Source organism: Mastigoproctus giganteus, chromosome 3, assembly GCF_048544385.1.
Source record: "Mastigoproctus giganteus isolate SK-2022 chromosome 3, ASM4854438v1, whole genome shotgun sequence".
Lineage (NCBI taxonomy): Eukaryota > Metazoa > Arthropoda > Arachnida > Uropygi > Thelyphonidae > Mastigoproctus > Mastigoproctus giganteus.
The window spans coordinates 172,430,586-172,456,840 of NC_143577.1; the positions used below are offsets into that span (position 1 = coordinate 172,430,586).

General features: G+C 40.3%; 1 protein-coding gene across 3 annotated transcripts in view; it reads right to left on the minus strand.

Annotated features, from left to right (window-relative positions):
• Positions 1 to 26,255, minus strand: part of LOC150088410 (1-phosphatidylinositol 4,5-bisphosphate phosphodiesterase classes I and II-like) — a 1,046,313-nt gene that overhangs the window by 759,980 nt on the left and 260,078 nt on the right. For all 3 annotated transcript variants that reach the window (XM_090369498.1, XM_090369497.1, XM_090369499.1), the window contains exon 3: positions 21,397 to 21,465. In XM_090369498.1, the coding sequence (XP_090225624.1) occupies positions 21,397 to 21,465 (69 nt within the window). The remainder of the gene's footprint in view (positions 1 to 21,396; positions 21,466 to 26,255) is intronic.

The window sequence follows — 26,255 nt, forward strand, 5'->3', positions numbered from 1 at the left end:
ATCTTTCTTTCCCCCTCCCTCGGCAGTAGGGCAGGAGGCAGGAGGCTGTCTCTCCTGCCTCCTCCCCTCCTCGCCAACCCAGATTTCCTCCTGGTGGGGCATGGGCATGCCCCACTGACTTATGATGGGGTCGTCTCCTCTACTGATCCCATTTCTTCTGTCTTTCTTCCCCCAGCCTTGTCTCCTCTCCCTGTCTATCTGCCGGCCAGCATATACCCCCCAAGTCAAAATTTAATATCATCCAAATTAAGCTAGCCCAAATTTCGGTCTTTCAATCTAGCGTTCAACCCACACAAACGTAATTTTTTTTTATTTTTTATTATTTTTTTTAAGGTCCTTGCCACTGAAATCTCAGGAAACTAGGTGGCAGGACCTGCCAGAGTAAAGTGAAATTCCTGGGTACCTGGTCTACCTCCGGGGTGAAGTGTGGGCAACATTGGGCCACAGCAGGGGTCTGGCGGCTAAATGGATGGAAGAACAATGGTACACGACATCACACACCTCAAGATCCATATACTTTTAAATCTCTGGCCTTTATAGTGAACTGTATCACACCACAATGTAACCTACGCGGAGATGGGAGAAACCCCTGGTGCCGTTTGATCCTAAACACACTTTATACCTAAACATCATGTTTAGGAACTAAACATGGGTTTCTGGTCTGCCTCAATGGGAAGAAGGTGGGGCAACGTTGGGCCTCAGCAGGGGTCCAGCAGCTAAACGACCAGATGAACAATGGTACATGATACTACACATATACAATATCCATACACTTTTAAATCTCTGGCATTTCCAACGAACTGGTACGCCCACAATGAAAACTACATGGAGATGGGGGAAACCCCTGGTGCCATCTGACACTAAATACACCTTACATCTAAACATCATTGCTGACCAGGTACACCCTTTCATGGCAACGGTCTTCCCCTCTGGTGGTGCCGTCTTTCAGCAGGATAATGCGCCATGCCACACTGCCCGGATTGTTCGAGACTGGTTCGCAGAACATGAGGAAGACTTCCAGGTATTGCCCTGGCTCCAAATTCCCCAGACATCAATCCCATTGAGCTTCTGTGGTTTGTGTTGGAAAAGCAACTCTGATCTGTAGCGTCTTAACCACGGACCTTACAGGAGTTAAAGGATCTGCTGGTTACGTGTTGGTACCAGATACCACAAGACACATTTAGAAATGTTGTTGTTGTTTGAGGTTTAATGGCGCAACAACAGCTTCGGCTATATTGCGCCTGATCAAAATTTGTTATTTCCTGTTATTTGACATATGCTGATTTGACATATTAGATATGATTGGTTAGGTTTATTAAACTGAGGTATGAAAAGAGTTCACTGACGTTTGATTTTTCTCCCATAATGAGCTCAAGGCTTAATGGCTCATTTGAATGCGATTTGAAAGCTGATTGGCGGGAAATTTGGTATCGTGGACATTCTCTGATGATGTGCTTCACTGTTAGTGTGGTCAGACACTGTGGGCATTGTAAGGGATCGTCTTTCATTAGGAGGTAAGAGTGTGTTAAATATGTGTGGCCGATGCGAAGCCGGGCGAGGATGACCCTTCGTGTCTGTTTGACCGAAAACTTAATTTCCAGGATTTCTGCTGATGTTTGATTTGGTATAATTTATTATTTGTTTGAGATTTCCAGGTCTGCGCCCATATGTTTCCAGAGGCTTTTCGATTGACGTTTTTAATGTCATTGAGCGGAATTTTATGCAAGTGAGAATTTTCGTTTGATGGATGTTTTGCATCATCATCCGCACGTTCATTGCCAAATATTCCAGAATGTCCAGGAATCCAAGTGAATCTGACTTTGTTTTTTTTTCCTAAGATGTGATAAGATGGAAAGAATTTTTCTTACATACGGATGAGATGGATGATCTTCTGTCTGTAAAGCATATATTGCACTTAATGAGTCTGTGAAAATTATACTTTTTACGAGGTAAGTTTTGGCAATGTGATCTAGGGCGAGACTTATTGCAAACAATTCAGCACTAAAGATACTGCACTCTATTGGAAGAGACTATGAAATTATGCTGTTTAGCAATACGACTGCAGCGCCAACGTGTGCATCCGTCTTGGATCCATCAGTGTACAGATGAGAACAGTAGAGAATTGCGTTACATAAAAGGAATGCAGCTGTTTCATATGTTGACTTGGAATTTTTTTTTTTTTTTTTTTTTCATGAGAACCCCAAACACGAGAGGTATTAAACCTACAGTACTTAGAACCGTGCTTGGGTTGGAGATTGAGAAGACGAAAGAAGATATTTGTTGATATTGGACTTGAACTTCTGTAGATTGTAATTTTCAGGAAATACGTATGAAGGAAGGTTATTCCAGAAAACGGCAGTTGAATGAATAAATGAGGAAGATGAAAAGTTGGTTCTGTGGGTTTGAAGTTGGACAGTAAATGGATGTTGGCTGGTGGCGGCACGTGTTCGGACTGTTTTGAAAGAGAGAGCGGGAATTATAGAAGCCAATTCAGAAGAACAGTGCCCATGGAAGTATCTGCAGAAGAGGCATGCAGCAGAAACAGTGCATCTATGAGAAAGCGAGTGGAGAGACTCTGTTAGAGATGAATCATTAATTAACCTAACTGCCCTCTTCTGAATGGAATCAAGAAGCCTGAGAGAGGTTTTGGGGGCACCACCCCAGATGTGGGAACAATATTCCATGGCAGGGCGGATTTGCGATTTATACAGAGTGAGCAGCTGTTTGGGAGAAAAGTAACGCCGAGAGCGAAAGAGAAAACCAAGTTTTTTAGATTCAGAGGAAGCAATATTTGTAATGTGCTTGTGCCAAGAGAGATTAGAAGTCAGGGTAATCCCCAAAAGAGATATATCATTTTGCCTAGAAATCGGAGTGTCACTAAAGATAAGCATAGGAGCAGAAGAATCCTTTTTGCGAGATATAAGACAAGATTGAGTTTTAGAAGGGTTGGAATCAACTAAGTTGTCTTTGCCCCACTGGAGAATTACCTGAAGATCGGCATTTAAGGAATTGGCAGCAGATTTTCGAGAACTTGAAGCTGATTCAGCTGGACAAGGTTTCTCAAAATGGAAAGTTGAATGCAATGTGCTATCATCGGCAAAACTATGGATAGGATTTCCAGTCAATGGAAGAAGGTCATTGATATACAAGAGGAAAAGAGTGGGGGAAAGAACTGAACCTTGGGAGACACCGGCATTAGTGGAGAAGTTAGAAGACAGAGAGCCATCTACCATCACCCTCAGTGAGCGATCAGAGAGAAAACTGGATAACCAATTACTAAAAACAGTTGGCAAACCATAAGATGGAAGCTTGTTTAGAAGACCTTTATGCCAAACACGATCAAAAGCCTTTGAGATGTCAAGAGCAACTACTTGTGTTTCACCGAACCTTTCCATTGAATTAGTCCATAAATGTGTAACATAAACCAGAATATCACCAGTGGATCGACACTCACGGAATCCATACTGGCGATCGTTGATCAGACGTAAGGTTTCTAGGTAGTTTAAGAGTTGGCGGTTAATTGATTTCTCCATTACTTTAGAAAGAGTAGAAGTAATTGCAATGGGACGATAATTGGATGGGAGGGATTTGTCACCCTTTTTAGGAACTGGCTGGATATGAGCAAATTTCCAAGCAGAAGGAAAAATACCTTTGGAATAAGAAAGTGAAAAAAGGCGACAAAGAATAGGAGTAAGTTCAGGAGAACAGGTTTTGAGAACAAGTGGAGAAATACCATCAGGACCTGGAGCTTTCTTAGCATCAAGATTCATCAAAATCCTTCTGATATCCTTTTGACGGAAGACCACAGGAGGCATTGAATGGAGTGTGTTAGGAATGGTGGGAGGTGTTTTACCAAGATCATTAATACATGAGCTCGAAGAAAAATGGGATGCTAGCAGGTCAGCTTTATCCTTGGCTGAAGTGACAACAGAACCATCTGGTTTGGAGAGAGGTGGGAGCAGAGATGGGCAAAAGTTGCGGCCAATAGCTTTGGCAAGAGACCAGAATGCTCGGCTACCATTAGGGCAAGAAGCAAGTTTTCTACTCTTAGCCTGTTCAAACTCTAGTTTGGACTGATTAATAACTGCTTTACAATTGTTGCGAGCTTTGGTGTAGGCAGAAAATGAAGCTGAAGAATTAGAAACAAGCCAATTACGATATGCAACGTTCTTCTCTTGAACAGCCTTAGCACATTTATTGGAAAACCAAGGTTTAGATAAAGGACGAGATTTTAAAGTGGAGTGTGGGATAAAGGATTCCATTCCTGCAAGAATAATTTCACTGACACGATCTGAGCAAACGTTGACATCAGAAGTTTTGAAACAGTAATCAGACCAAGGAAAAGAAGAAAGGAAGTCTCGCAGGTCATCCCATTTTGCATTCTTGTAATGCCAAACAATACGAGGTTGTGAATAGGCATGAGATAAAGGTTCCATTGGAGAAGAGACAATCACCAAGTTGTGATCTGAAGTGCCTAAAGGACCTCTCACTTCAACCTTGTACTTAGAAGGGTTGTTTGTGAGAAAAAGATCAAGCGTATTGGCTGTATGATTAGGATTGTCCGGTATTCTTGTAGGTAAATGAACAATCTGTGCTAGGTCATTAGTAATTGCAAAAGCCTCAGCATCTCGACCTGCTGGGTCGGTGTGACTAGAAAACGGAAGCCAGCTGGAGTTGTGAACGTTAAAATCACCAAGGAAAATTACTTCACTGTTAGGAAAGTTGGACTGGAGAAAGGCAAGTTGCAAAGAGAGGAAGTCAAAGAGCTCCAAGTGATTAGTGGAGTTGGGAGAACGGTAGAGACAACAAATGAATTTTACACAACGAAGTAGAGAGATTTTAAGCCAGAGAAGATCAAAGAGAGGAGATTCCAAATTGCTAAGTCTCTGACAGGGAATATCAGAACGGACATATGCACAAGTACCACCTTTGAGGCGAAAGGAATCATACAGCGAATAATTTGAGCATCTGAGATGAGCAGTAGTTGAATCAACCGATAACTGAGATTCTGTCAGAATAAGTACATGTGGTTTGGCAGACTGCAAGTGGAAATGGACATCGTTGAGATTAGAATTGTGACCACGTATATTTGTGAAATGAATTAGGAAGTCCTTGGGAGGTTTACATCTTTTCGCAGATAAGCTTGCTCTATTATTTTGACAATTCGTGGTGTATTCAATAGTAAGAAAAAGTGGGTGGGACATGCTGTATGAAGTAATGAAATTTTTGGATATGGCGTACATGTGGTAAGAATATACCCAGATCCTTGACATAACGTGGCCTCGAAAATGCTCCCCGCATACACACTACTCGGACTCCCTCCAGTCACTATCTGGCAGAGTAGAGGTAGCAAGATTATACACTAGCTGATCCGGAAGCTTCCTAGAGAGTTACCAATAGGTTCAGTCCGGTGTACTAACTAGTGGCCGGCCTGCGAACACCGTTTTAGAGCTGTACCCTCGAAATGTAAGGAATATTGGATCTCTCCACGACATTCATCATAACCTCAAAAATCATCAATCATACTGCATGATGGCCGGAACTTAGCTCTAGAGACTAAACATGGGTTCCACCACTTCAAGCCTCCAATAAGCAAAGTGGTGGTATTTCACCGGTTGATGAGAGTCATCTACCACCTAGTACTGCCTGGTAACATAGATGGGCGGCGTTCCTCCATGTGGTGTGGGCGCCACACCTCGACCCCTGCTTACGTTGGTTCACACCTGGGTGGTCACCCACCATGTACTTGTGCATGAAGGTTATACCCAGATTACTAACAGTCCCACCATCGTGAAGGTGCAAGCAGAGGATTTGGCTGTCATAGACCGTCCGGACTTCGCCGAAATTGGGTCCACTTTGACTTGAGTGTCACCTGAATATCAGTTCCATCAGCGTTTTAGACTCCCAGGTAGCAAGAACAGCTTGTCTGGCATATCTGAGAGAATGTCTGTGACAACCTCAAGGACCAAATTATTCTGTTTGTTCTGTATTGTTCTGTTTCCATTTTATGAGGTCCATGTCACAGTCAACTGAACTGATTTCCCACGGTGGAAGGGATGTGAGGGTATCTTGGTAGATTTTATCCATACTTAAGTTCAATTGTGAGAGTATTTCTTTTAGTCGGATGCCTGCAGGTTTGCATGTGTTAGGTTTGTTCGCATATAAGGTTTCCCATTTCGGTTTATACAGATATTGCCATGTTGGATGTCCAGAAAGGCTTTGAACTTTCGCAGCATAGTTCAGAAGAAGGACTTGTCTACGAAGATTGAGTGGGGGTTCATGGATCTCTGTGTATAGACTATACACAGGTGAGATACGAAAGGCTCCGGAAACAACACATAATGCACTGTGATGAATTGGATCTAACCATTTCAACACACTTTTCCTAGCTGAGGAGTAAATGGAAGAACCATAATCCAATCTAGATCTTATCATTGCATGATAAATGTGCAAAAGTGAATAACAATCAGCTCCCCATGTCGTGGCTGATACAGCTCGTAGAATGTTTAATTTCTTTAAGCACATTGTGCGTAGATATTTTATGTGTTCTAGGAAATTTAATTTTTGATCCATGATTAATCCTAGTAGTCGGATACTTTGTTTGAGTGGAATTTGTTGATTGCTTATTCTTAGTTCTGGATCAGGATACATCTTTCGTTTTCTGCAGAAGTGTATTGCCACTGTCTTTTGTACTAAGATTCGATATCCATTATAGATGGAACAGGACTCTATTTTGTTAATAGCACATTGGAGCTGCCTCTCGATTGTCCGCATATTCTGTGAGTGACATAATATTGTGAGGTCGTCAGCATATAGATAGGTTTCTACTGTTGCTGGAATAACTTCTGTTATAGGGTTCATTTTGATAGCGAAAAGTGTTGCGCTGAGGACTGAGCCTTGGGGGACCCCCTTTTCTTGATTGTATATTAGAGACAGAACATGATGGTAGCGGACTTGAAAAGTTCTTTCAAACATGAAATTCTAAAGGGCCTTCGGTAGATGGCCTCGAAATCCTAATTTATGCAATTCACGAAGGATATCATATCTCGAGGTAGTATCAAATGCCTTTTCAATATCAAGGCATATCATTACAAGGCGTTCGTTTCGGAGAAAGGCATTGCGTATATTTGATTCGGCTTTTGTTATTATGTCTATTGTTGATCTGTTTTTCCGAAAACCGTAATATCGACTAGGACTAAGGAGGTTGTGGAAGTCAAGAAACCAAGTTAACCGATTATTCGCCATTTTTTCTAAAGTTCTAAAGGCTGTGATGCGTTGGAGAATCGTTCCCCTCAGTTCTCCCCTGAGTCACAACACACCTGCCACTCTATGCCCGTTGCTTTGCTGCTCTAGTCTGGGGCATGATATTTTAAATTAATAAGATCAATAAATTTAATTAATTAATTGTCAATACTACGCTATCTAATAGAATCCTAAATACAGTGATGCGTATTATGCTATATAATTATACGTTAGAGCTACCTAGTTACCACAATTAAAAATTTGAATCACCTACTACTACATAGAAAACAATGGCTGCAAGATTCGAAAGAAATAACGGTTTTACGTATATTAAGTAGTATTCTACAAAAACTCTTTACCTAAATTAAAAATAACCAGCGTAACTATAACTGTAAGACTACGTATAAAGTACAATATAAAATAACAATTAGGTAACTAAAAAGGCAAACACTTATCCCTTTTTCGGAGCCTGTAATTCACAGGCCTTAGGTGTATAAGGCCTTGAATGGGTTGAGCACGCTGAATTCTGATGGGATTCTTCCACTTGTTCAGATTACGAACCTAAGGGGGCATAAATTCAAATTAAGAAAAGACAGAAGTAGAATAGATGTGCGGAAATTTGCCTTTAGCCAGCGTGCGGTTAATTGCTGGAACAAACTTCCATCTGTCGTTGTGGAAGTTGATAGGTTGAATAAATTTAAGGAGGAACTGGACAGGAATTTGGAGGGAATGGTGTGATTTGTTTTTTGGCTGATGCTGCATAAGCTCATACACTTGCTTTCTTGCATCACATGCCACTACTACTACTACAGCTGTAATTTTTAAAGAGAGTCAGCGCCCTCTTTAAAATATAACAGGTATATCCTATTATATAGCGGTAAGAGTATGCATAAAGAATTTTTACCGAGATGTTTAATCATTTGATAGTGGATTCCATCCGGACCTGCTGCACTTTGCTTAGATTTCGCTAGGACTTTATGCAATTCATTTATAGTAAAGGGTTGGTTATATGAAATCTCATGAGCTGCATGGAAATTAATTTTGTATTTTTCGATTTCAGATTTATTTGTTTGAAAGATTGGTCTGTATGATGTTGTTGCTGGCAATTCCTCAAATGTTTCTCCTAGCAGATTTGCAATTTTTTCTGATTCAGTTATGTCATGACCTTTCCAGCTTATGATCAGTTTAGGGACGGTTGAATGTTTGCCTGATATTTGTTTAATTTTATTCCAGATAATTCTGGTGTCTGTATTTCTATTAATTTTGCTTATTTCCGGCGTATATAACGTGCTTTTGCTCTGGCTTTCTTATATTTTATGAGATTAGTGGTGGTGGGGAACTTTCTGAATTGATTTCAAGCTCTATTTTATTATTTTATTTTTTTGCTTCCAAGCATTCTTCATTCCACCACTGCTTGTAGTGTTCATGGAGCTGGTTAGCTGTCTTTGGTATTGTAATATTTGTTGCAGAGATTATTTGATTTGTGACGTAGGTAACAGCACTATTGATATCAAAATGTCTTATAGTTTTCTTATCTAAAGAAGCAGCACATTGTTGAAAGCAAAGTGGAGGAGAAATTGTCGAAGTTAAACATAAGAAAAGCACCTGGGGTGGATGGGATCTATCCAGTTATATTAAAGGAGGCGGCAAAGCAACTAAGCAAACCCTTAGCCATAATTATGAGAGCATCCTTGGACTCAGGGGAGGTTCCCACTGACTGGAGATGTGCAAATGTATCCCCAATTCACAAAGTGGGATCGAAGGGTGACACGAGTAATTACAGACCAGTTAGTTTAACTTCTGTTCAGGGTAAAATAATGGAGTCACTGGTTAAAGATGCATTGCAGGATCATCTAGACAAGACTGCAGCAATAATTCAGACACAGCATTGGTTTGTTAAGGGAAAGTCTTGTCTGACAAATTTGATAGGATATTATGATGTGGTTACAAAGGAACTGGATGCAAAAAAATAATTTTGATATCATATATTTGGATTTCAGGAAAGCTTTTGACACTGTTGCGCATGGAAGACTATTGTACAAATTGGAGCAGAATGGTATTAGGGGTAAGTTGCTACAATGGACAAAAGGATGGTTAAGTGGGAGAAGACAGAGGGTGGTAATCAATGGGTGTTGCTCTTCGTGGACTAATGTTATTAGTGGAGTCCCACAGGGTTCGGTGTTCTTTTGTATATTTATCAATGATATTGATGAAGGTATATCAGGCTTAATGTCGAAGTTTGCAGATGATACAAAGGTTGGCAGGGTTGTTAATGACAGTAATGGCAGTGTGCTACTGCAACAGGATCTAGATAATTTGGGCAGATGGGCTAAGAAGTGACAACTGAAGTTTAACCTTGACAAATGCAAAGTACTGCATATGGGTAGAAGTAACCCCAGAGAAACGTACCAACCGTGTGGTACTACACTTAAGGTGGTAGAAAATGAAAAAGACCTGGGAGTAATTGTGCAGTCAGATATGAAGTTTTCTGAGCAATGCAGACAGGCTGCCAGGGCAGGTCATGGGGTTTTGTCAATGATATATAGGAATTTTGCTAGCAGGGAGAAGGAGGTGATTGTCCCTCTGTATAAGGCAATGGTCAGGCCACGCCTTGAGTACTGCATACAGGTCTGGAGGCCTCATTTTAGGAAGGATGTAGATTTACTTGAGCGTGTACAGAGAAGGGCAACAAGATTGGTGAGGGGAATGAAGGGATCCTCTTACCAAGAGAGGCTTAAGTTCTGCAAACTGCAGTGGCTGGAGACTAGGCACCTGCGCGGTGATCTGATTGAAGTGTATTCAAGGCCTTATACACTGAATTGAATTCAGTGTTGATCCCCTTAGAATTCAGCGTGCTCAAAGCTGAATTCTAATGGGATCCTTCCACTTGTTCAGATTACGAACCTAAAGGGGCATAAATTCAAATTAAGAAAAGACAGATGTAGAATAGATGTGCGGAAATTTTCCTTTAGCCAGCGGGTGGTTAATTGCTGGAACAAACTTCCATCTGTCGTTGTGGAAGTTGATAGGTTGAATAAATTTAAGGAGGAACTGGACAAGCATTTGGAGGGAATGGTGTGATTTTTTTTTTTTTTTTTCTTTGGCTGATGCTGCTTAAGCTCATACACTTGCTTTCTTGCATCACATGCCACTACTACTACTACTACTACTATTTTTCACAGTTTGCTTTGCAAAATTTCCATTTTGTACCTCTTACAGATTGCGTTACGTCATTTGCTAGTAGGTGGCACACAACTGGATAATGATCACTATTGTACGGATTATCAGAAACAGACCAGTCGAGAAGAGGAAAGAGAGCTGGGGAACAGATGGTGAGATCAATTGCGGAGGTAGTCCCTGTTGGTAAATGGACATGGGTGTGGGTACCTGTGTTTAAGAGTGTTAAGTTCCTGCTGTCTAGAAGTTTTTCGATCATTTGTCCTCTTTTGTCTGTATGAAGTGATCCCCAAATGATATGATGCCCATTTAGGTCTCCCATCAAACAAAATGGAGATGGTAATTGTTCAATTAAGTCATCCAAATCTTGCAGTGAATACGTACGATTAGGTGAAAGGTAGAGAGAAACTATGGTCAATGTAATTCCAGTCACGATGCGTATCGTGACTGCTTCAAGGGGTGTTTGCAGCTGAATGTGCTTGGATGGAATATTAGAGTCGACAAAAATGGCGACTCCTCCACGAGCTGTTGTGGTTTTTCGATCTTGCCTATATACATTGTAATGCTTGATTGAAATACTTATGTGGAGTTAGGTTTGTTTCTTGTAAACAGATACTTGCAGGAGCACATACGGAAATAAGATCTTTGATATCGTTTAGACTACTTTGAATACCATGATAATTCCACTGTAGAAGTGTACGCATTATTTGGATTTAGTAACTGATTCGGATGACTTACGATGGACTGCTTGTTTTAATCGATCTGTTTTGATTTTTTCTTTTCTAGGGAAGCTTGGTCGGCATGTCATCATTTGCGTAAAGGTCAACTTTTGGTTTTGTTTGTAAAAGAAGATTACGTGCCCAATCCGCTGTTGAGATGTTAGGCGGGACTGAGATGTCAGTCTGTGTTGCAATTACCTTTGTTTTCTGCACTGTAGTTGCTGCTACTGCATACGATCTCACTGCTGGAAATAGTGGTATCTGCTTTTTGGCTTCTTGATATGTGATGTTATATTCAGTTTTATATTTTTCAACTTGCTTTTCTCTTTTCCAAATATTACAGTCTCTGGAATAGGCAGGGTGGTCTCCTTTGCAGTTTGGGCAGTGAGCAGACTGTGTATTGCATTCTTTACAGTTATGTTCTTTTTGAGCCACAAGTGGCACAAATAGCTTTTCCTCTGCATACTGTTTGGGAATGGCCATATTTTTGACACTTGAAGCATCTTATTGGATTGGGGATGTATGGCTTTACCTGGCAATTCAGGTACTCTGACTGATGATGGTAGAGTTGTAGTACTGAAAGTAAGTATGATAGTGCGGGTTGGAATCAGGTTTCCATCATTTTTAATAAGGATTCTTTTGGCATGTATGACATTCTGGTTTTGTAGCTCTTGTACAATTTCTTCTTCAGAGCTGTTTAGGTGGTCCCAATCCACGATAACCCCTTTAGATGAATTTAAAGTGGCATGTGGAGTGACTTTGATGGGAATCCCTCCAAAAGTTGTGGTTTCAAGAAGAAGCTCACAATATCGATGATTTGTCGTTTCCGTTAGTAGGTCGCCTGATTTCAAGCGGCGAACCATTTTCGGTGGACCAGCTATATGTTCTAGACACCGTTGTATAACAAAGGGAGAAAGTTTACTAACTGGCTGGTCTGAGAGGGAATGAAAAATTAGAAAGAGTGGAGAGATGGTTTGAGTCACATCTTTCTTTTGTTTTTTGGCAGTAGATGGATTAGGATCATCTTGCTGCCGATTATGGTCAGTTTGATCCACAATTCCAGGAGAGGCCTAGTTTGTCAAGTACACTGTTGCTCCTTTTAGTCCTGAAAGGATTATTTTTCCTTTCAGGTTTTCGGCCCCACCGCGGGGAGGCAGGAGCAGTGCCACCTAGTGACCAAGCGGCTAGAGGATTGGTTTGTTAGTAAGAAAATGGATAAATATCCTAAAAAAAGAAAGGTGATTTTCCTTCCTGGGTTCTACTTAAAATCTGATAAGTGAAGAACCACTTACAATGAACTGAGTATAAGAGAGCGGCTAGAAATGAAGCAGAACAAAATCACTTGGAAGGATCACTTTATAATTCTCTTGAGAAAAATCGCTTGGTCCCTATCGCCACACATTTAGAAATCTTGTAGAGTCCATGCCTCGCCGGGTACAAGGTGTTTTGGCTGCACGCGGAGGACCAACATCATATTAGGTAGGTAGTCATAATGTTTTGGCTCATCGGTGTAGTTTTAATTGCACGGAAACACAAAAACATCTAATTATATTGTCACTGTCGTCTAATAACTCCTTAAGAGTGTTAGGTTTGTTTGTTGCATATAACTTTCTAAAGGCTTCCTGATGTTCCATTTCAAAATTTTGGCATTACAGCAGAATGTCTGACAGTTTTGCCACTATGCCTTTGGCATTGTTCTTTGCTCGGACTAAATAACAGAGGATAATATATGAATGTCCTATATGTAGCCTGGAATTACGTTTCGCGTCTCTGCTAACTCAAGCTTGAAGTCTACGTATGAGTCTATAAAAGAAAAAAGAAAAATCATATGATACAGTTTGTTCAAAGTTTACTTTTGCCAGATCATTTGCAAGGCAGGAGCATCGAATTATCTGCCTGTAGTCCGTACATAGAATTAAGAAGTCATTAGCAACAAAGACTGACAGGTAATTTTGCCATTACGTCCACCAAACCATTACCAGGAAACATGTCCTTGATTCAATTCAATCTGAGAAAGACCTCGATGAAAATAGGTGGTCGTATTCTGTAATTCTTGTAATACACTCTTAAGGAGTTAATGTAGAAAATGTATTTTTGTATTTGTTCGATTTTCAAATAGCCGAAGGCTATTTTTATTGCATGGAATTCTGCTGTATATATACAGTATATGCTACATTTTTGAGGGGGTTGTTATCACAAGGTAACAGCTGAGAAAACTGCTGTTATCCTAACCATGGTTTATGACTTTGAACATCTGTGCATACAGGAATGTGAGAGAGAGAGAGAGAGAGAGAGAGAGAGAGAGAGAGAGAGAGAGAGAGAGAGAGAGATGGCCGAATAATAACACCTTATCGTTAATTTTGATAACATCGGATGGAACTCCTCCATTATTGTCGTTTTTTCCCCTCCTTCAGTTTCTTGCTTGTTGTCGATTCCATAATGTAATAATTTGCATATAATCCATTATTAATCAATTGTTTATATCCATTCAATAGTATTCAGTACCAATAATTCAGAGTTTAGATGCATTGCGCATTTTACTGAGATGTATGGCAACGCTTTTCTGTTCTGACGGTCACTACACATTACGATTCATCAATGCAAGAAACGTTTGAAAGGTTCGTGGCCTGAGTATGAAAGGGAAGAGGTACAGCATTAAAAATTTCTTTACTTAATGTATAACACTTCAAATAGTAACCAGCCAGGTTTCATGCAGTTTCAATAACCGGTAACAAATTTGTGTGAATGAGGAAAGACAAAATCAGTCACCGTGCAGTCATCAATATTTAGGAAAAAAAAGAACTAACGCCAAAGGCAATTCACATGAGGATAAGGTTACAGCATTGGGGGAGGATGCCTCTTCCTGTTCCATGGTTAAGAAGTGGGAAGCAGAATTTAAACGAGTGGGGAGAATCTGGAAGACGAACAACGCCCATTACTCCAGCAGTTGTTGACAGTGTGCAAGATCTGGTGATAAGTGATCGACAACTGACAGTTCAGTACACTGCCAGCGCCTTGGGTATCTCATGGGAACGTACGTACTACATAACAAGAGAGTTTCTCAACTATGAAAAGGTGTCAGCACGGTGTCCCAAACTATTGACAGCAAATCGAAAACTCATAAGACTTGTCATCAAGTGAAATTTTGCATCGTTATCAAGCAGATCCAGCAAATTTCGTTGAAAAGTTTGTGATCATGGATGAGACGTGGGTAAATCACTTTCGGCCAAAGACAAAGCAGCAGTCCAAGCAGTGGAAACACGCTCTTCTCCCCCAAAGAAAGCTAAGTTGGTTCCTTCTGCTGGCAAGGTGATGGCATCGTTTTTGGGATATTGATTGTGGAGTGTTTCTGGTAGATTATCTTCAGAAACGGCCAGACAGTCAGAGGAATATATTATAGCCTTGTGAGGTTTGAGTGAAAACATCAAGAAAAACTCAGCCGACGAGTCTTGCTCAATCAGGGCAACGTGCCTGCTCACAAGTCTGTCATTGCCACGGCTGCACTGCATGAGTGCGGCTTTCAAATCTTCGATCATCTCGCGCCATCGGACTTTCGCCTATTTCCTAATTTTAAAAAAATACCTGGCTGGTATCTATTTTTCCACCAACAGCCATTGCTGCAACAGATGCACTCCGGAGGCCCAAGATAAAATTTTCTTCACAGCTGGAATCTACGCATTGGTGGAAATGGATTTACTCCAAAGAGTTGGAGTAAATGTTGAAAAGTAAATGTTGAAAAGTAATATATTGTCAGACCCCTTAAATAAACTTTTCATACTAAAAACAAAAATTTTTCAAATGCCCCTCACAGAAGTAATAAATCAATGCAATTTGAAGCTGTTTCTAATAATAACACACATTCTGGGAATGGCACTAAACAGTAAAATCGACTACAAATAAGTATATATGAAACAGCATTAGGGATATTATTTGTTATGTTGTTTATTCTAACTGCAAACAATAGCACCGGGCATGAACCCCATGAATCCTCTTTTTCTTCTTAAACGAAATACTATATGTCCATACTAATCTATTTCTCCCAATAACCTGGTCAAGTAAAAGTAAGTCACTTTTACGTATTCATATACAAAAATGCACAAGAGATTCATGACAACCACGTAGAAAATAAGATTTATATTTATTTCCTATAATTTGATGATTTGATTTGTATGATAAGAACATTACAAATTAGGAAACTCAGTTGGTCTGTGTTAGTCAATATAAATACAAATGACCGAAAGAAATATCTGAATCACAGTGCTGAATGCCAACGCATTCAAAGCCCATTTAAAATAACCGTGATCATATGGAATCAATGTTTCCATGAATGAGGTAGGTTGCTTACAATCATAAACAAAATATTGTATACACAATAACAGCGCCAATTCAAAGCTTTTGAGCTTCCTCACATTCAAAACTGGTGGAAAAACTGGTTTACCTCTTGTTCTTCAGATGGAATGACTACGTCTACTAACCAATGCATGTACTGTTAATGAAGAAACCATTTTTTTTTCTTCTTTTCTTTTCTGAATGTATAAATAAAGCTGTTTTTCTTAAGCCTCAGTGCTCTGCTTGTCTTCGATATATGATAACTCATAAAATAGCATGAAGAAAGTTGACTGCAATTTTCTTGCTTGAAATACTTGCATTAAAACACGCGCCCACAAAAAATAACAACTTCTTATGAAAGCAGAACAAATTGAAAAAATCTTTGAATGAATATACACATAACAGAAGGAGAAATAATCACTTTTATCAGCAACATTCAATGCACTAATAACCAATTAGTAACTTCCTGCTGAATTTATCAACCTTTAAAATCTTTTAAGTTGCACACACACACCATAATAGAGTTCTTTTACCACTAAAGCTGTCTATAACTTTAAGGCCGCCCTACACATGCGAACAGACAGTCATGCCTGCTTTCGTAATTAACTGATTAGTGGCAACTGCTTAAATACCCGTGTTTGAGCATTTTCGTTGAAGTTTTCACGGATATTTTTTCCTTTTTTTAATGAAAACTTTAACACGAATGGTATCAAAACCTATAGTACTTAGTACCGTGCATGAGTTGAAGGAGTTGGGGAGGGAGGGGAGTGGCTTGAAAGAAATATCACACAGTTTTGAATCTTCACAGAAAAATTTACACACCAGTTTCAATGGACAAGTAATTAAATCTGACGAAAAGTAGAGTGTAGAGTGTGTTTATTATTATTAATAGCCAAATGGTGCAAGGAAGCCTGAGGCTTATGCTGCACTAGGAAAAAAAAAACAGTTCCCGAATTACCCTGAGAGAGAGAGAGAGAGAGAGAGAGAGAGAGAGAGAGAGAGAGAGAGAGAGAAGGTAATCACCAAGAAAGAGAAGAATGATGATATCCAGCTCGGGACCCTGGGTGTGCAAAGCCCATACTCACCAGATGTGAGCCCCCAGGGTTGTTTAGTGTCAAACGGCACCAGGGGTTTCCCCCATTTCCGCGTACTATATTTCCCCATTTCCGCGTACATGGTGTGAAACAGAACACTGTCAATGCCAGAGGCTTAAAGGTGTATGGATTTTGTATATGTGTAGTGTCGTGTACCGTTGGTCATTTAGCCGCTGGGCCCAACGTTCTCCACACTCTCCAATGGAGGCAGACCCGGTACACCAGTATTATAGTTATTTACTCTGGCAGGTCCTGCCATATAATTTCCTAAGATTTCAGTGGCTAGGACCTAAAAAAAACCGTTATAAATAGGTGTCAGTCAAACGGAGTACTGTTTATGCGAATTGATGTTATTAAGTTTTTGGGTGTAGGGCTCAAACAATTTAGAAATGATTCGAACACTAGTAGTTGTAAGTTAGAGAGAAAGGGAGACTGAAGGCTGGGAGGGAAAGACATAGATAAGGGGTCCATAGAGAAGATGACCACAAATCAGTGGAGCAGACCCTGCTCACCAGAGGGAAAAGAGGGGCGGCGGCGAGGGGGAGAGTACCCCAGGAGTCACCCCCCCTCTCGCCCGGGGGAGTGGAGGCAAAGGACCACTCAAGACAGCGTGGCTAGGAAGGCCTGATAGCAGCATTTGAGCTGTGCTGGTGGTTGCGTCATTCCTGGGACGAACCAAGGAAGGAATTGTATGGCACTATTCCGGCGAAGGTTTACAGTTAAGGTAAAGTTCGTTGCCTGGCAAAAAAAAAAAGTCTTGGGCTAACGTGGAAAAGGTGGGGTAGTTCCAGAAGATGGTTTTCTTGATCCTGAGGAAGGTAATGAATCTGTGTAATGAGAATGCGTCGGAGATCTTCGGGCAGTGGTACATAAGGTGGTCCCAGGTTTCCTGGGATCCACAATTACACAGAGGGTTTTCTGTTATATTGAATAAGTCAGTTTTGCACCAGTGGAACCATGCCCTGTGAGAAGGAAGGTGGTTTTTAAGTCGGGGGAGAACCATGTCGAGCATTTGGGATAAACTGTTTGGACTTCTGGAAGAAATTTTCGGGTTGAGGCCCCCTTTGCAGACTCCATCCACCTAGTCTGCCGGACCTGTGTTAAACGGGTGATAAGACTCTTTTCTTCTGCAGTCCTGTTGTTGAGTGGATCAGAGGTGGTCTAATGTTTTGTCTAATTTTCCTTTGGAGAGTTGATAGAGTAGACCTGTGCGGACAATTTCTAGGTCTAAAGGTAGGACTTGCTAGGACTTGCAGGGCATGGGTTGAAACAAGCTCGTGTTATTGTTAGGAGGATAGAGCGCTGGATGGTTTCTAGCTTTCGGCGATTGACAACAGTCTGCGTCTTTTTGAACCAAACCCCAGAGGCTAGGTGATGGCAGGGATGAAAACTGCCTTACAGAAGAGCGCCAGGGTGCGCGTTTTGAGGCTCCAGTCCCGCCAGGTTACCCTGGCCACTAGGGCAGTGTAGTTTGTGATCTTCTAACTTTGACTTGACAAGATGCGGTAGGAAAGATAGAATTTTGTCTATGACTACTCCAAGGTATTTCACTTGGTCTTGCAGTTTTATGGTAGTGCCATGGATTTTTGTCTGCGGCAGTCTGGTTAGTGCAAGCGTGCCCTCAGTAAGACAGAGCAGGTAAGGTGTTCAGTTAATTTTGAATAGCCCATTCTTGTAGCACTGTCAGCGTAAGATTTGCATAGGTCTCTACGAGAGCCCTGGAGTCTGATCCCAACATCAAGATCAGATCATCCGCGTACGCGTGTGATTGGACTTCTCCAAGGTCGATGTTCAAGAAGTCATCCAGGACGTAGTTCCAGAACAGGTGCTCTAAAACGGAACTCTGCGGGCAGCCTCAGTATATATGTCTTGAAACGTGACTGTAGAGGGTCTTACCATAATGTTTCTATCTGAAAGATAGCTACTGATGCAGTTATATAGTTCTCCGGGATCTTGGCTCGTCTGAGTCGATCCAGGACACTCGGCCACCATAAGGCGTCGAATGCCCCGGTGCAGTCCACGGATATTTCCAAGAAGTATTTATTGTTGCAGTTTGTGGCTGTGGCTATAATATTTCCGAGTGCATCAACGGTTGATTTTGCTGGCTTGAAGTCTGCGCGAGTAGCACAGTGGTATCGTCACCGTCCTCCGCACACCTGGTGGAAAAAGCCCGGGTTCCACACCCGTCGATGACGCGAGGAACTTTAATGGGCTTTTTTCACTCCGTGGCTGAGTTAGTCGGTCTCAGGCGTAGATAGCAAGGTTTTTCTCCCCAGAAACTGGGGTTTTTTCGTCCAGCAAAACAGGCAAATCGACCATAGAACACAAGCAATTTACAGACATAAATACGGGTTAATGTATTCAATTACGGGCAACCCTAAAATAATAATAATAATAATTTCCTGGCTTGACACCAAATTGGTTTTGAGCAGTGGGTTTCTAATCTATGGCGAAACAGCTGCTCAAACACTTTGCTCAGGATGGAAAGAAGAGCAATAGGCCTAGAGGATTCTGAAGTTTTAGTGGTTTGGACTGATTCTTGACGGCGGACTAATGCAGACCAATCTGTGGGGAATGCCCCACATTTCAGGCAGAGGTTATAGAGGTTTAGAATGAGATCAGGTTCATACTCAATGACTTTTTTGGCAATTTCTGGCTCAATTAGGTCTTTTCTGGGAGATTTCTTATTCCTGACTTTGTAGTCTGCAGCAATGAGCTCCTGTATAGTGAAGAGTGGTTCTACCACTGTGGTGTGATACTGAGCATTTTCCCTCTCCAGCTGAAGTTGTTCGGTGGTGCGATCCGGGTATAGTTGCTTAAAGGTGACATCCAAGATATTAAGGATGGAGTCCTGCCACGTCGTTGTCATCTGTCCTTCAGGTGTCTTCGTGGAAGGAATGACCTCTCCCCTAGGGAGTTTTCTAGTTGTTATCCTATAAACAATCCCTCATGGGTCAGAGTTGCCCACAGTGAAGATAGGGTGCTCCCAGGACAGTTTTTTCTCTACCTGTCATGTATTGGTTCCTGAGGTATTCTACTTCTGCCTTAGGCCAGAACCTCCTGGCTCTCTGCAAGATACGCCTCTTTTGGTTGACCTCTTTTCTAAATGTCTGCAGTTCCCGGGACCACCATGGCACAGAACCCGTTAAGGGGTTTTTCCGATTAATGGCGACATTGGCTGCATTAACTATAGTATCAGTGATTTTAATCTGGTGGGAATCCAAGTCGGAATTCATCAGAGTGACAGTTTGGAGGGCTCTCGCATAATCGCGTAGCTGACAAAAAGTGTAGTCGGTGATCCTTCCTCTATCTTGGTAATCACTTCCACAGCCCTTAATTGTGACAAGCATGGGTTAAATTCTGCCATTCTGAAGAAGTTAATTGGTGCTGAATTCTACAGCGGTTGCAAAAATTAATTTTCCCTCCCAACTTATTTCTATTACATAAATAATAAAAATAATACAGAGTATGGTAATTTTTTTGTGATTTACCTGGTAAACCACAAAAAAAAAAAAAAAAACAAAGAAAGCCAGTTGTTTCCAGATTATATAAAGGTGAATTGTGAATTTACTTAGTCACATTTGGGTTTTCTGGTTTGGCTACCACCTCACTGAAGAAAACAACTTCCTGAACAGATGAATGCACAGTGCCACATATTTTCTGTAATGGCTCAGTAGCGATCCTTCATAACCTGAATTATTTGTTGTTCCTACTATGTTTATTAGCGGGTCTCGAACTTAAGGGCTGATTTGCATGTTGTTCTTGTTGAAAAAGCCTAAATAACTCACTCCCTTCGCCCAAGATCGGCTAACTACATCCTCTTTAAACAGGACTTTAGATATTTCTCTCCTTGTCCACAGGAATCAAACCAGACTTCTCCAAATGTAGCACACGGTGATATATCATGTTAATTAAGCTGCCAAAGGAATATCAGTCTACATAAAGATATTCCATTGTTAAATGTAAAGGCAGAACTAATAAAAATTTCTACTTTGGATCACTGTTATTTGAAGTTATAGCATTAGTGAATTTCGCTCAAAAAAGATTTAGTATATTACATCTCTTGATAAGGAGGTATTCTTATATGGTAAAAAAGGTAAACTGCAGCCATTATTAACCCACTGCAGGACGGAAGCCTCCTCAACAATTCATGCTGAGGGAAATGGACCATAATCTGCCACCCTGGTCCAGTGTGGGTTGGCAGATTGACCGTATTTAGCAGTCAGGGGCCTGAACCCCGGTCTAACTCAACCCCGCAACCCCTGAACCCCGCTCCTAACCACTCGGCCTCGGAGGCCTACCTTATATGGTACTTTTGTTTATATATATTAAATGAATTCCTAGAAAAAATGCATCAAACAGATCTCAAGCAGGTTCGGTTCGTGCTAATGTAAATAGGCATATATTCGGAGGATGCATTTGTAGGAAAGTAGTTTTTCTTAAAAGGCATCGTAGCCAAGTGGTCAACGCGATGGTGCATAAGAACACGCGCTCTGAGTGACAGTGATTCAAGCACGCCTGACTACTAAATACGGTGCTATTTCTTGTATTCTCTTTCTATCTTGTGAACTCCTGCCGCGTGGGCAACCCCAAGTATAAACGAAAAAAATATTTATTATTGTATTCACGCTCTCAATGCGATTTTTCCAGGTCCGGGCTTATGCGCTGAACAGTTTTACCTAAGCACAGCTTAGGGAATACTTGCGATGGCGAAAAATAGGTAGGAAACATATGAATTAAAAACCGAAAACAGTCAGCGTATTCAATAAAAAGAATTGGCATAGAGATGTGCATCAAAACATGCACTAAAGAAAATAGGTTATTCCTTAACTCACCCGAGGGACCCTAGCACATTTTCCATTTCTTGTGTCCCGGATACTGGATATCTCCAATACTTCGGTTTCCTAAAAAAGAAAATAAATAAATATATACAAAATTATTTAACTTAATATTATATATATATATTGATCTTTTGTGTAAAGGACAAAATTCCATTCGAATAATTAATTAATCATCTGCATTTACCTGTTACAACAGAAAAACAGAACTGCATGTATAGGGATTATTCAGAATATGCCAAGACAACTACACTCAATACGCTGACTCCCCATGGCCTTAACCTATTTCAGGCCATGGAGTCAGTTTATCATGTTTGTAAAGAGTGTGCATTCTGTGATCGGTTTGCATGATAATCAACCCGAGTTTCCAAAGAGCGCATGATTTTCATATTTGAAAATCATGCGCCCCGTTGCCAAAAACCAAATCAATCTAAGTGCGATTTGGGCAGCGTTCGCAAACTTTAGTGACATAAGGATTCCCTTTTAGCACGAAACGTTTTCCTGATACTCGCAAGCTTAATAAAATTGTAAATTCTTACAGTTTTTAAATGTTTATAAGAAACTGCAAGACATTATTCATTAATATAAGACACAACCCGCGGACCACAGTTTCAAAAACGCTGTGCTACAGCAATACTAAATTTGTTTACTACGAAACAGTGGATGAGAGGGAAGTGCTCTGTAATAAAGAGGCAAGGATCTCCTGTGTCCAGACACCAGGACCAAACAGTAAATCGGAAATTACTGCAAAAGCATCAAGTTCATTGTCAGGAGTCAATCAAGTTTTCACAATGGCTAAGAAATCATACAGTTGGAGGACAGTAAATCTATGAACCAAAAGATTTTATTTCTGCAAAACGGTACAAAGAAAAACCAAAGTAGCTTTGTATGCTAAAACGTACGGTTTCTTTTAGAAATAAACTGCAGCTTCACTGCTTTGCCCTTACTGCTTCTATTCTTATTATTATGCTTAAGCGATAATGCTATCGTTTGGCACTGGAGGCTAAATGTATCATATGCCAACCCCAGGGGGCTCACATCTGGTGAGTATGGGCTTGGCACACCCAGGGTCCTGAGCTGGATATCATCATTCTCTTCTCTTTCTTGGTGATTTCCTTTACTACTTCTCTCTCTCTCTCTCTCTCTCTCTCTCTCTCTCTCTCTCTCTCTCTCTCTCTCTCTCTCTCTCAGGGTAACTCAGAAATTTTTTTTGGCTGGTGCAGCATAAGCCTCAGGCTTCCTTGCACCATACTGCTAATAATAATAATAATAATAATGCGGATAGGACAATCCCGCGCAACAGACCAGACATAACCCTTGTGGACAAGGAGGAAAAGGCTACCTATCTGTTTGACATAGCGGTATCCAATATTGGCAAACTGCAGAAAACCCATGGGGAAAAAATCAGGAAGTACACGAACCTAAGACAGGAGATCAAAGAGATGCGGCATATGCAACAAGTAACGACCATCCCGATCATCGTGTCAAACCATAGATGTGGTGCCAAAGACACTACATAACAGCCTAGCAGCAATAGGTCTCCCAGCGAACACCTACAAGGAACTCCAGAAAGTCGCAATCCTGAACACCTGTAGAATAGTCAGAGAGTTCCTCGACCAACAGTAACACCACACATAACAACAACCACCCTGTGTACTTGGTAGCAATACCCGTCACGAGGTGGAACCCCCCCAATCAGGGAGAAATAATATAAGAGCAATAATAATAATAATATCATATAAATACAATTTATATGACTTGTATAAAAACTTGTATTTAAGCCTGTGTTTATATAAATATATAATTTCATATATCTATGGTTTTAATTTTTTTTTAAAAAGTTTAAAATTTGAACACAATATGAACAAGCATTTTAATAAACAACAAAATAGTTAACAATTATGGACGCATTCCTTTCACACCTGCAAGATAAGAAATGCTGACCAACCTCAGTTTGATCTGTTGATGAACTATTTCAATATATAGACCTTTTTCCCCCCTTCCAAGCATTTAATAAGAATTAAATGCTTGCAGTCCCTTCACTCATGTCTTCTTTACTGTAGAACAGTTTTACGATTTCTCATTCTTTTCACTTATATGTACATCAATTGAAAACTTTCAATTACGTCGAAAGTTTCAGTTGTAGAATCCGTTTGTAGGAATTCGATCCTTTCTTTGGAAAAATGCAGAACTTTTCTGCAACACACGTTCTATTCAGTCTAAAAAGCAACAAATTAACTCAGCAAATATGAAGTATGATTTTTCCTCTCAAGTGTACAGAAGCGGAGGACTTGCCAATACCAAACTGGTCAAGCACAAAGGAGTCATATAATTGATAACGCACTTTCAATAAATTCTCTCAGGAAAGAAATAGAAAACTGAAGCCTTGGGGATTAAATGTTGTTAGCTTCATTTCTCCGTATTCGAATTTCACAATACAAAAATTTTCTCTCGAAAAGGATGCAAAGGGAAGCGAAGATTCCGAACACAGATACTATTTCTGTACAACGTTTTAAGTGATGAAATCCCAGGGGGGACATAACGCATTCAGAAATCTCCACATTAACACTTCAATGTACAAATATTGATTAAGTCAGAAGAATCAATCTAAAGAATACTATTTGATAATCAGAAAATCATTTTAATATAATGAAATGAAGAATAAACCTAGGCAGAATATCTAGTCTCCACTTATTTCATGTACACAGAAAGCTAAGAAGAAATTCATATTTTATTTTCCATAAAAAAGGAACGGCTTCATTTGTTAAAATATATAAAAAATTACTCCAATTTGTAAAGATGAAAAAAATACGAGTATATTTTTGACCCAAATAGAGTAGAAACGGCAGCTTATTGTCATAGCGATGAAATGCACGAATAAGTTATTATAATTAGCTTAAGAAATTGTGTGAATATGCCGTTTCATTTGCTCTGAAAATTTGACTCAGCTAGAAGAAAAATCTATTCAGTGAGACCAAAGAATATACTGTATACGCAAAACAATTATTATTAAGGGGAAGTATAAATGTTTATAGTAATTAAAATAACTATAAACATTTATACAAAATACATAGCGTAAAAGGGAAGGGGAAATACTGTATTTACTTATTTCTTCATTTGAAGTTACGAACTTCCTCTCCCATTAACAGCAGTATATGCTGAGGGAGGGGGTATAAATTATAAAGCAACAGGAAATACTGAATTAAAAATAAGTTACAGAATTAATAAGGGGTGTTACATATTATAAAAACTAATGATGATGATAACTGGCACTTACAGCAGATAAATTCCTTGAGTGATACGTTTCAACGGGTGTTTGCTGTTTTCTTAATTCATTTTGTAACTTTGAACACTTCTTTTCGCAACACTATATTGATTATAAAATTTAGGCTTGGAATCACGGCACCGTTTTAAATTATATTCTTTAAAAACTGACAGTCTCCTTACACCAAACACACTGGTTCAGGGCTGTAGTGGAGGGTATACACCGTATATCCTCTGAATTTTTTTAGCTGAATGGCATATACCTTCTGGTTTTTGAAAGACTTGAAAAAATAAACATTATTTAAATATTTACGGACAATTACAAAAATTATAAATTTATTAGAATTTGATTCTTAGGCAATATTTATAGTTTTATTATTTTTAACATGTGTTTGATCAAGCTGTCTAATCTTCGGTACTGTGGCGCAGATGTGGGAAACCAACGGTGGCGCCTTCTACAAAACACTATGCCACTATGTCTAATCATCGGATCTACGGATTAAGGCAGTGCCATTCACTTGGCACTGCCTTAATCAGATTAGAATTGCCTGTGTCAGATGTCATTAAAGACGTAAGTGGAATAAATCATTTTAAAACATTTTTGGACAAACTTTACATTTTTTTCAGCCAGTCTCCTAAAAATTGTCGGGCTCTTGAAAATGCTTGTCACGAATTAAGAAAGAAATTAAAGAAAACTGGACGAATTCTTAGAGTACGTTGGATTTCGATCAGTTTCAGTACAGGGGAGTAGGATACATGCTGGCATCCACTTTAGGGTGCGGGATCACTGCTGGGGCTCAACTGAGTACGGAAGCAAACAGAGTGCTTGGCCAATGGCGTTCGCACAGGAGCACCTGCTCCTGGGACTTTTAATCCCCTTCCCTACCCCCACTTCGCTTAAATCCATGGTGGACTGTTTTCACTATTAGTTATTTTTATTTTTAATTTTCATTTTTTTATTTTTTATTTTTTATTATTATTATTATTATTTTTTTTTTTTTTTTTTAGGTCCTAGCCACTGAAATCTCAGGAAACTAGGTGGCAGGACCTACCAGAGTACTTATTTAAAATATTGGTGTACCTGGTCTGCCTCCACGGGGCGAAGTGTGGGCAACGTCTGGCTTCAGCAGAGGCCTGGCGGCTAAATGGCCAGAAGAACTACGGTACTCAACACTACTCATGTTCAATATCCATACACTTTTAAATCTCTGGCCTTTACAGCGTACTGTATCACACGACAATGTAAACTACGCGGAGATGGGGGGAAACCCCTGGTGCCGTTTGACCCCAAACACACTTTACACTATTAGTCCACCTTTCTTTCACCCCATAGTCTGATGTCCTCCACTCTTATTCCCTCTCTTCAACAAAACGTGTTTGCGTAAAGTGTGTTTAGGCTCAAACACCAGGGGATTTCCCCATCTCCACGTGGTATATATTGTCTTTTGATACAGAACACTGTAAAGGCCAGAGATTTAAAAGTATATGGGTATTGTTTACGTGTAGTGTTGTGTACCGTTGTTCCTCTGGCCATTTAGCCGCCAGGCCCCTGCTAAGGCACGACGTTGCCCGCACTTCGCCCGTGGAGGTAG